At 38.5% G+C, this 12672-nt stretch overlaps 1 protein-coding gene across 1 annotated transcript; it reads right to left on the bottom strand.

The window, feature by feature from the left end:
- Nucleotides 1-448: 448 nt before the first annotated feature.
- Nucleotides 449-1810, bottom strand: neurog1 (neurogenin 1). Its single transcript, XM_053506452.1, has 2 exons — nucleotides 1717-1810; nucleotides 449-1604 (listed from the first exon to the last, which is right to left on the bottom strand). Exon 2 carries the CDS (start codon nucleotides 1595-1597, stop codon nucleotides 959-961), a length of 639 nt encoding a protein of 212 aa, XP_053362427.1. The 5' UTR covers nucleotides 1598-1604; nucleotides 1717-1810; the 3' UTR covers nucleotides 449-958.
- Nucleotides 1811-12672: the final 10862 nt, after the last annotated feature.

Genomic DNA, 12672 nt, shown 5'->3' with positions numbered 1-12672 from the left:
CTCTTTCTGGCAAACAGAAACATTTTTATAAGGCTCTGAATACTTTTGAGATTATGTGCAGTCACATCGGATGATAAATGAAGAAACGCTTCGGTTGGTATAAAGCTCCATCACCTGCTGCATATGGACGCTGTGACCGTTATTAACTTCTCAATGCGTCATGACGCGTCTTTGTCCCGTCGCGCGCAGGGAATCAGAGTGACGCACCAACAGCCAAAAACTCATTAACAGCCCAATAATTAGTGTTTGAAGGATGTGTGCGTCAGTTTTGATTGCAAAGAAGACACCTACAAGGATGCATTATCTTTGTAAAAAAGCAAATATTTTATTCGTACAAAAAAGTCTGTAACAACTTATAATTTGAGGTAAATACATAGAATAGAATAAATCTCTTTATATACAATAAAAATACAATATTACGAAAGCAATGGGTTTAATAAATAAAAAAGAAGTAACCGTAAGAACTCTTCCCTTGTGTAAAAAGGTCTTTTCGTACACTGAAAAGAACAGTATATCCTGGGGTCAAAATACATAATGCATAAGGCCAGTGACTTGTCTTTTTGACAGCCTTTCATTCTATTGTCGTAGCGTTGAAACTGCATTTTCACGCTCGCTTTTCTGCTCTATCAGCCTAACAAATTGTAAAATTGACTTTTCACCTCCGTCGGCTAAAAGCAAATCTGTCTTTTCATTTTCCCCTGACTAGCACTGAGGTCGAGATGCAAGAAAGGTAAGAAACGTGGACAAAGTGCAAAGGTATGGGAAACCCTTAAGTTCAGCAATACGAAACGTACAAAAATAAAAACATTCTCATTCGCGAAACTGACGGTAGTTAAGGCAAACAGTGATCATCTAATCTGTCTCTGGCTCTGTACCCTTGCTTCTAATAAAGGGCAAAGGAAATGTCATTTTCCTTATTAGACTAGCTACAGAAAATTCGGGGAATAGAAAAAATGGCTTAGTAAACGCCAGGGTAGCTGTGGTAGCGGTATACGACGTCTGCTTGCAGAAATCCGTAATCGTCCATAGCCTCCGGGCTGCCGGGATTAGAAGAGCTATAGGATGGAGAGGACCCTGAAGAGGAGGCGCTTGATGCCCATGAGCACGCATCGCTCCCCGGGCTCGGTACTTCCGCCCTGGAGCTCACTGCCGATGAGGAATCTCTCGCTTTGCTCCCGCGCTGGTCCGCGATGCGGATGGTCTCGCTCAGTGCCCAGATATAATTGTGAGCGAAGCGTAGAGTCTCGATTTTGGTGAGCTTTGTGTCGTCCGGGAAGGCAGGCAGCACACTGCGCAGAGCGTCCAGCGCATCATTCAGATTGTGCATGCGGTTCCTCTCGCGATCGTTAGCTTTCAGCCTGCGGTTCTTTTTTACCACGTGAATGGCGGCCTCGCTTCGCACACGGCCTCTGCGCTTCTTCTTCTGCTGCAACTCGCCAGCGTCCTGTGCGCTGGTGCCCGACGATGCAAGCGAGGATGCGGGCGAGGCTGCGTGCATGCTACCGCGGGAATCCTCATCATCCGTGTGAGGAAAGGAAAAGTCGCAGCTGGAGCTGTCCAGATCAGAGAACGCGCTCTCCACTGCGGTGCACATCATTCGATCTCTGTGGAAAATGCACGAAAGAAATGATTAGTAAGTTGTCTAAATGTACTCCTGCTGTGACATAGAATAACAAAGACAAAACAATTGAAACATTTTCTGCATCGTATACATACCTAGTGATACTCTGGGAGGTAAGTTAAAGGATCAGAGCTCTCGCTGGGGAGCCAAAGTGGCACAGATAAGTTTGTGTTGAAGTTTTCAGGCACGCGTCCGTCTCGTTCTTGCTCTTCAATCAACTCGTGTGAGCGAGTGAGCCTGGCACACGACTGGCCTCAGTTACCTTATATACCCTGATAAGACAATGAACGCACCCCCGCGCTTTGGCATTTCGCTGAAGGATGGATGAATGGGTTGCATCAGGTCTGCCCCGTGCCGCACGGCGATCTCATTAGCATAATTTATGCCAGTTGTTTGTTCGCTCTCTGAAGCGTGCCTGTAATCACTGCTGGCCAATCAGAAAGCGAGAACGCTCCGAGCCACGCGAGTTCCACTGTTGCTATCTGTCCTCGGAGGAGTAAGTCCACTTTAAGCTAAACCTCTATAGGAAAATGAAAAGAATGCACTGGCCAAACTCAGTGAAGTACACAGACCCCCGGGCTAGGCACACTTCCTTAGATTGGCAAGAGTTGTTTTTGTCTGGTTCATAACTTTAACAAAGCGGAGCTTAATGTTGCAGAATTATGAATAAAGATATCTTACACGCGACTTCCTGTTATGAAATCTAAAATACAACCTATAATTGATCATATTTAAAATATGCGATTTAACATACTTTTCTTGCTTATGTAAAAATATGTTGGGCACCGGTTTCCCAAATGGCATATTCTACTTTGTGTTTAAAAATATGTCATACAAAATATTAAACTTATTTTTTTTACTGCTAAACAACAAAACCAACAATAAATAAATAAATAAACCCACACATTTAGAATGTAAGATGCAATGGTGCAGGTCAGTGTTTATTTTTCCTTATAGTTTTTTCTTTGGCCTGGGAAACATAAAAATGATGATGTGGAGACACATTTTCTCCAGTAACGCAAACTGCAAAAAAGGGTTGCACTTAATCCACTTTTCTTATTTGAGTTTGAGCCTGATGAAAGACGCCGTTAAATCATACTGCCCAACTCTGCACAATTTCTTAAGGTTTATTTAAAGACATCTTTATGAGACAGCCATACAATTGACCATTAATTATTCAATTTATTCAATCGCCTGCATCTTGCGCCCCCTTTAGAAAGAAATAGAAAGGGGGCACTATTTAGGAATAGTCGGAGGAGAGACCTGCAGCGCTTTTCTCCTTGCGGTATTATGAGGACAGGGGGGACAGTCATTTATAAATAATTACACAATGTTTAGAGTCTTCAGGCATGTATAATATATCAAAGCGATTATAAGGTGAATTGTTCCATTGTGCGTGTCTCCCCGCTCTCCTTTTCAGCTCTACACGCCTTGTCCCCCGTCCAATTTTTGCGCCTCTGCGCTTTTGTCACTCATTTTCTTCTCGGCCTGCAACACTCCAATAGCATTATTCTCATTCAAATCGTCCCAGCATGAACAAAACACCCTGCGCTCTGAAGCACTTTGGAGCTTTTGCTGCGTTGCCTGAAGTTAGTGCCAAAGTTAAAAAATAAAAAGGAACGTACATGTGATATAAGGAGCCAGGCTTGCATCTTCAACTAATGGAATAAGACTGAATAGGAATTTCCAATTTAACACCCCTGCTCGGGAACCAATAGATTTCTCTTTTCTTTCATGCACTGAGCTTTAGGCCACTGCACGAGCAGTGAACTTGTTTTATTGCTTTACTTTTAAAGAGGCGTCCGGTGGCGCTGCCGCATCTCAGGCACTCCTGGTGGAGGAAGAGGTCGATTTTATTATTACAACACCATCCTGTCAGCAATAACTTCAAAGACGCAAAACAGCTTGAATGCCCATTCGGCTTACTTAGGACATTAGCGATCTGCCTTAAACGTGAACCTTATTGCACATATAAAGCGACTTATTTCCATAAAAGTGATGGATGGAAAATGGGTTTTGAGGAGAAGGGGTGCTGGGGGTGGACGGGTGGAAAGTCTTTTTTTTTGCCCACAGTTGAGAGGGGTTGCCAAGGAGATTTTGACAGGATTAGGCACAAGTACACGGGATCTTATTGCATTTCAATGGCAGAAACACGTGAGAAAATGAAACAAGCGCATTACTCAAAGAAGCTTTGAGCTGCTCCTCCGAGGCGATCTTTACACACAGCTTAGGATGCAGACAAAATCTAGCCTAAAATCGCTAGATAATTAATGCTTAATGCAAAAAAAGCCTTATTCAGACTTCATCACGCCACGCCCATTGACCAAAAGCAGAAGAAAAACGCACCATAACTTAACTGTATAGGGGATGGATATGTGTTCGCCTGGCAGGTGTGTGTGTGTGTGTGTGTGAACTATTCATCCCCACGTCCCAGGCAGTCCAGTGACACATATTAAAGACTGGAATGGGAGGGTCGCGTGTGGGGCTGCAATCTTTTCTCCTTTTCAAGAATACCTCTCCATTTATTTCATATCTATGTGCGCAACTCGAATTAAAATTCAATTTCGGGTCTGGCCCAGCATTAATCCCCGGGTATTAACGCGATTACTGTTCGCAAAGGGTCTTTGAGTCAGAAAGTCTGATAGAAGTTTTCACATGGTAATCCTACGAATAATCCCTTCCCCTCTCCTGTAGCCTGTGGACCCTTTCTCCTGCTTCCAGACCCAGGCACGGTAGAATAGGGCCATTACTCTTGAATGATAATTCATTCCTTACTCCAGTGCCTCAATTGTACCAAGACACCACTCCTCACAGCAGAAACACACACCCCTGCACACACGCACGCATGCACACGCATGCACACGTAAATAAAAACTTTGTCATTAACTTTGGCTCTCAGTTAAAAAGTTTAATTCATTGTTTTTTCCCCCCCAACATTCTTACAGTATGTATAAGAATAAACGTTTGAAAAAAAAAATGCACTATATCTGACAATATTATTTCTAGCATACTTTGTCACCTTCATTTAATTGACTTGAATTAAGTAATTTATAGATATCTGTCTTGTGTGCATTATACTTATTCGAGTAGTTCTCCTTACAGATATCATTTTTTTTCTTTCATTTCATTATTTTAGTAAATTCTTTTCCAGCATTTACAGCTTTTCAAAACAGGTGCTATTATTAAAATGTTTTGGAATCTCATTACAGGCTATCTAAATGCTAATTTGAGGTCTGCATTGTTAACTGCACACAAAATGTACCAGTATGTGAACCTTACACTATCAATCAGGTGCCAGGGTTTAAAGACAAACCCTACAGCGCGGCATTCACTTGTCTTTGCATGTTTGTGCAAGTGCATAATTTACCTCTAGTTTACCCTGCATTAGTTCTCACAATAAGACCTGTGTCTCTAAAGACTTTATCATTCAAAGTAACCAGGGCAACAACTTGGCAAAATGTGAAGAAGCTTTGCTTATATTATACCATCGTTAAAAGAGGACAAACGCACAGCACTACCCTGATTAATGATAAATACCCACACCTGACTTTGCAGGGCCAACACATACATTACAGTGGGCTTTCAGCAGCCTTGTGAACTGTAGCTGTGTAACTAATTGCACGTTCTTCACTTCCTATTTTTGCTCCCTTTTATTCTCCCCAGCCTTTTGGACTGGACTGTCTGTATGCACATCTCATTATGTTGCACTTGCTTTAATCCTAAACACTTTACTATCTACAGTGCCCTTAGACAGATTTACGTCATAAGTTAAAAATTATATAAAAACTCTGTTGTGGTGCCAATACACACATTGGACACAAATTCTATAATTTCTTCATAGAAGAACACCAGCACAACTTTCTGTGTTTACTATGTGTTTTCACGAGCCTGTCTTTGACTATACTGTAATAACACTTTAAACATTCTTTAAACTTAAGCGCCAAAGCATTTTTTAGAAAATATAACTTATTTTGTACATTATTTTTACATTATTATTTTTTATTTTGCAAAAAAATAAAAAAATAAAAATAACAATGAATAGTGATAATGAAAGGCATTAGTGTAAATAAGGCATTATTGTAAATAAAACAAGTATTAACAGTGTTATTGAATAACACTTTTAAGTCTAATATTATAAATGAATACTTTACTTTTCCTTAAGGTAAAATATTTTAATAAAATAAAACATTACAGTGTACTATTAACAAAATACACATTAATTATAGTAAATAAATGACAACTTGGCTTAAAGTTATTTACTGTACATGGTGCAGACTTTGCCCCTTTCATTGAATAATTTATATTATTATAAAAAAGTGAGAATCATACATTTCTATTTCATAATAGTTTATTTTATTTATTGAAGCATTTTTTTTGTTAAGAATACATGTGTGCATACAAAACATACACAGATATCCAAAATGATAAAAAAAATATAAAATGAAAATTTCTTCATCAGAACATCTTGACTAGAAAAATTATAAAACACCAATTACAAACAAGCATCAGTTTTTAAATAACCTGCCTCTTCAGTTCTATCTTCGTTGTTTTGACTTGCTATCAATGCCCACTTCTCTAACTAACTGGGGCATGAAGCTGGGTGATGGCATCACTTGTAGGGGTCCAAATAAGCCATATGGTTTGAAGTGCAATAACTTGAAGCTGGAAGCAACAATGGAGTAATTGAGAAGGGGAAGAGGTCCGAGCTTGACTCGGCAAAGCTGCAAAAACTCCTTCTTTCACTCTAATGAAGCTGTTGTCTGGAGATTTTGCATTAGGTTGGGAGGATGGTGCTGGACGTGATTTGTCATACAATCTGAATCTTTAGGAGGGCCAGAGAAAGACCTCCTCTCCATATGTCTGCTTATTTTGCATCTGAAAGCTCCGGGTGGAGATGGGGGCAGAGAAGGGGACAGAACCGAGTGAATTGAAGCACTGGACTAGGACCTTTCTTTCAGACAAATCAAACCAACATTAAAAATAGAATGTGCTGCTCTTAGCATAAAGCATGTACATAAACAACCAAGGTTTCTATAAAAATATATATATATTTATATTAGCCATATAGTCTAAGAATGATAGACATGGTGGATAAGAACTCTAGAATCGAGTTTGTTAATATGATGATTAAAAAATAAATTAATTCAAACCAAATATGCTTATCACAGGTATATTCAGCTCATCAAAGAATAACAACATGATCTTGTAAGACTAAACCCAGGTCAGAGCACAACAAAAACCACTTGAAAGAATGTGACCACACAATAAGAAGCCTGGAAACAATGACAGCACTTTTGCATTAGGTGTCACTAGTATAGAATTAGGACCACCAAAGTAATGAAAGCGTACTGGCACTATACAAGTGCAATTATGCCAGGACAATAGCTGTATTGCTTCCCCCAAGTCAGTGGGCATAGTGCTGTGCAGTAGTCACTGTGAGTATACAACATCTTTGAGAACAGGTGTGAAAAACAAGAGTGCAGAGGTTAGATTCACTTCTACGGTAAGTTTTTTATATATATACCTTTTCTTTTTGTCCCTCAGCCTCTTTAACATAAAGCGTTCTAGAGATGTCCAGCAAAATAAATGAATACAAAATTAAAAAGTACCTTAGTTTATATGTGTGCAGCATTTTTGGAGCCACAGACTCGTTAATCATTTCTATACAATTTAATGCAAAATTAAATGCAAATTAAATAACAAACTCTAAACCAAACTAAATTTTAAAAAGTTAAGTTAAATCATTCAAACAGAGTAAAATAAAAATAAATCTGTAGGTGGAACAGCATGAACAATTTGTTAATTCTTTCACTTATGCATAGTTTTAACAGTTTGTATATAAAATAGAATCAGTTGAGTTTATTAACCTCTTATGCTGCTTATGCTCATATCTAAGGTCAAATGTAATATAACAGTATAAAAGGGCACACTTAAGGAGCCATCCAAGTTTCTTGGATTTACAAATGTAATATAGAATACAGCATCATGAACTGATGATCATCTAAAAGCAAAGTTCAGATTATGTTTGGGGTCGAAGGGGCTAAAGGCAAAGAAGAGTCTTCTGTACACAAGAGTTATTAACTTGTTGCTGTTGAGACATCTGAATGTGTTCACATGCCTGCCTGCCCTAATATCATGGCTAACAATATGAATGCCTCACGCTCTGCAAGAATGTAGAGCAGAAAAAAATGAGGAAGTCCCCAAGGACCTCCATCCGTTTGGACAACTCATTTTGATGCAAAAACCATGCACTGCGCTCAGATATTCGTGGACATCTGCCCAGGCTCATCAACATGCATGGCCTCAGTTTGGGGCTATCTGACCTGCCTGACTAACAATGGCGTTGCAGTCTGATCTATGGCGCACCGCTGCTTCTGCCTTTATACACTTGTCAAAGAAGAGCTTTTAAAAACTGGCCTTTAATGCTAGGAAAAACTGCTATGGTACCACAAGGGATATAAAGAGAGTTTCCGCTTCTGTCTTCACAGAGCCTTTCTTACATTGCCACATGCAATTTCTCTTTGTCATTGTCTTTTAGTAACTCTTATTATAGAAGAGCATCTGGGCTGAAGGAAAGCTTTCTGCAAAGAGGCCCTGGTTTACTTACTTGTGAGGTGCATTCCAAACACATGGATTTGGCAAGCTTCACTTACATCATTTATTTATTTGGCACAAGCTTTTATCCAAAGTGAACTAAATTTCCAGCAACAGACAAGAAGCAAATACAGAATATTGCAAGGAAAGCAGAAAGACAGAACACATGAGAAACAATCTACAAATACACACAAACACTCCTCAAACACTTCAATAAGTAAAACAGATCTGGATCAGGAACTACAGCTCCTGGTTTTATGGCCCATAGCTATCCCAGAATAAAGTCTGTTTTTACTGACCACGTACATGAAATTATTAGATTCTGATATATTTTTTTACATGTGCTAAAAAAAATGAAAAATAAAACATAAAAATATATAAACATTTTAACACTTTCATATAAACGGCGTTTCGCTCCAAGGAAAATGTAAACCGCATCTTAGTTCATGTTTTTACTGCCACCTCGTGGCAAACCAGGAAAATAGCGTTGATAAATGGATTAAAGTTGTTGCTTATACTGGCATTTAGAATGACCATTTTACTACAATGAAACCGAGACTTGATATAACGGGAGATAATCACACTATAAAATCACAATAATATAAGCAGATTACAAATAATTAATACATCTAAAATTAATAATAAAGTCGGACACAGGGGAAAAAAAACTATCAGAGCAAAAATATTACAGCCAGACTATCTTAAACCTTTAATGTAATACCTTTGGTTGTAATAATTCTACATTCATCAGGAAGGATAATCAAAAGATTTTTCTCCAGTGGTATTAATAATGATGATAATAATGAAGCTGGCATGTTCTCCCCATGGTACTCTGCCCATTCCAGGCCATGTGTGTGTGTGTGTGTGTGAATGATTGTGTGAGGGTGCCTTGTAAGGCTTGTGCCCCAAATCTCCAGGAAAGAGGCCTCCCAAGACCCTGTACAGGAAAAGTGTTATAGAAAGAAATGAATTAATTAAAGAAATTCTGTTTTGCTTAGCCATTCACATCCAGAGAAATGTGGCATCTTTTTTCCCTCATATTCTTTGCCTTCCATTTCTACACACACAAACACACACACACATTATCCCAATCTACAATGTACATGTCTTTGGACTAGGCTAGGAAACCAGAGCACCTGAAGGAAACCCTCAAAACACAAAAACAAACTCCACAGAATTGAGCCCGGGAATTGAGCACAGACCCTGGAGGTGCAAACCACTAAGCCACCGGTCCGCCTTCTTGAAGGATGTGCTTTGCTGGATGTGACCTACTGTGTCCCTGCAAGTTAATCCAGTATGCTATTCTTCTCAGAGGCATCTCTCGAGCATCTGTTGGTGACACTTTAAATGTTCCACTGCATATTCTTAATACATGAGCTTGCTCTTCCTTTGACTGTTTGACATTGCTCACATGTATGCTATACATCTATAATCTATGGTGGCTCTCAAGGCTTGGTATGTTTCAGTAGCGTGGAGTTAATGATACGCCAAATGCCCTAATCAACACGGATAAATATCGCCCCCTGCTGTCTATTTCGTCGTACTACAATCAGGTAGGACTAAATCCTGCATTAGGTTTTGTTCATCCGGCTATAAAAACAGAAAATCAGAATTCCAATTCCGAATTACCAAAATCTTAAGAATTAGACACAAAAACCCAATATTTATAAAATACAATGCACACACTGTAGATCGTACACGCATTTTTTAAATTAGCCTTAATAATTGATGCCACTTCCTCCATGTGTTACCATGGTAGCATAAGCTCCTCGAATACCTTTGGCAGCTTCTGTGGAAATTTCACAATACGGACACAAATATCTTTTATGATTAAGTATTTAATGTCCGTATTGTAAAATTTCCACAGAAGCTGCCAAAGGTATTCGAGGAGCTTATGCTACCATGGTAACACATGGAGAAAGTGACATCAATTCTTGATATGTGTGTGTGTGTGTGTGTGTGTGTATACATATATAATATGTATACTACTAAAATGTTTATAACTCATAAATAAATTATTTAATTTACATTATGTACAGAAAACTTATTTTTATTGTGCAATTTTTGTTTACATATTACATATTATTATTACTATGTAATAGTAAGGATGTATTGATTAAATTAAATGTAAAACTGTTACGTCATAGTAATATTATGTCGTCCTCTATAATGACGCAATAATTTGCCAGCATTATCTTACATTGACCAGAAGGTGGCGGTAGTGCGACATAGTGGATGCCAACCGCCAGTACACGCCAAGAATAATTATAATTAATTAGATATATAAAGCCCTGTTCGTGCTCCATGACTGCGTTCCAATCCATTCTACAGTGTACGTCTCAAGGTTCTCCCCACTCCATACTCCTGTGCAGGGAATGTTATTTAAGAGAATTTCCCTAGAAATATTCCACAATTCAAAACAACTTGCAATGTCATCAGCACAGATGCCACTTTCTCCATGCTGCTGTCACTGCTGCCTACATCAGAGAGGAGTTACAATAATACCGCACGACCTGGCACTGCATTGTGGAAAGAAACATCGGCAGATACAAGAGCCAAGTGGCTATTCTGCTGTTCAGATCTGTCTCCGACCAGGTGTATCCTCATCAGCCGACTATTTATTACTGACTCTCTCTTCTCTGATCCCTAGCTGGTGGCTGGCAGAGGGGGCTGACTAAAGAAATATCGTCATGATTTACATTTATTGCATTTGGATAATGCCCTTATCCAGTGACTTACATTTTTATCTCATTGTACATCTAAACAGTTGAGGGATAAGGGACTTGCTCTAGAGTGGCAACTTGGTGGTGGGGGGGGTTTGAAGTTGGGACCTTCCAATCTGTAGTACAATGCCTTAAAACCATAAGCTACCCATGGCCCATCAAATCAAAATTTCATCAAATTTGGAAAGGTTGAGAATAATGTAAACAGCGTGTTAGAGGAGAAAGAGGACAAGGATAAAACTGATGGGTTTCTTAAAGGCGATGGAACTAGAAAAGAGCATTTAAACTGAAAGTTAAATGGCGGTAAGGCAAAAACCAAGAAGACAAAGTAACAAATTCATTGTTGAGCATGATTTTGTTTACATTTATGTATAAAATAGCTACATATTTACACACTCCATGAAAACTGCAATTAAACTGTGACATAATAGGATACAATCCCCCCCTCCCCCACCCTCCAAAAGGAATTTTGAAGAACATATCCACTTCTAGGCTGACATTATTATTGGACATACAGTAATGGCATATGGTTTACTTAAAGCACGTGACGAGACATCATATGTTTGACACATGAAACTGTCATAAAAAAATATGAATGAATTAAAATGAATATTGTGAAAATAAGAATGAATTAATCAGTAATTATGAAATTCTAAAAAAGGAAAACATTTGTCAAGTCAATAAATAACATTATCAGAAATAAATATTAAAGAATAACCAGCAATTTGTTCCAGTCTCAAGATCTGTTAATATCTGAAGGTAAATCTTCAGTCTGTTTTTTGATCTAGTAAAAACCCTAAACAAAAGGGACACACACTCACTTACTCACTCTTTGCCTATCCCAGGAGACCTAAAGCACATGGCGGGGTACACGCTGGACAGAGGCACTTACATACTGTATACACACTCACACACTTAATCACAATCTACGGGCAATTTAGGAACACCAATCAGCCTAATCTGCATGACTTTGGACTGTGGGACGAAACCGGAGTAGTCGGAGGAAACCTACCAAGCACTGGGAAAACATGCAAACTTCATGCACACAGACCCGAAGCAGGAATCGAACCTGGATGTACAAGCCGACAGTGCTAGCAACCGAGCCACCCTGTGTAAATTAAATAATGAATATTTATTAAAACAAAAACTGATACCATTTAAATTGTATACTATTGAAATGTGTATAACTTGTAAATAAATTATTTTATTAATTTACAAGATGTATAAATCTTTAAATTTTCTTTTCAAATTTTCTTTTCATTTTTGTGAAGTTGCTTTGAGACAATGACCACTGTTAAAAGCGCTATATAAATAAAATTGAATTGAATTGAATGTATGGAGAAATTATTATTGTGCAGTTTTTACAAATTACTTGCCTATATAGTAAAGTACTTAATTATTTAAATTAAATGTAAATTTATTGTGCCATATTAATGTTATATCGTTCCTGGTTATAATGATAATAAATATATAAATCCGTTTTTAAACTCAATTATTTTCGTGCTCTATCGAGACGCAATAACTGCATTTTTTTCATGTCCACTTCCGGCGAAGTGAGGACCCATTGTTTCCTTGTTCCCTACACCGTTACAGTTCCCTTTTTCCCTACAGTTTTGCTCCCTGCGGTTTGTATTCGCACTTGACATGGCTGAAGACACTGTGCCGTATACCATCCATGGAACTTCAATTTAAACTAAATGCTTTTAATTTGAAATCCTCTTTACCGGAAGTCCT

The sequence above is a fragment of the Clarias gariepinus genome, chromosome 10 (genome assembly GCF_024256425.1).
Source record: "Clarias gariepinus isolate MV-2021 ecotype Netherlands chromosome 10, CGAR_prim_01v2, whole genome shotgun sequence".
NCBI lineage: Eukaryota > Metazoa > Chordata > Actinopteri > Siluriformes > Clariidae > Clarias > Clarias gariepinus.
This window is presented reverse-complemented; position numbering and strand designations above follow the sequence as displayed.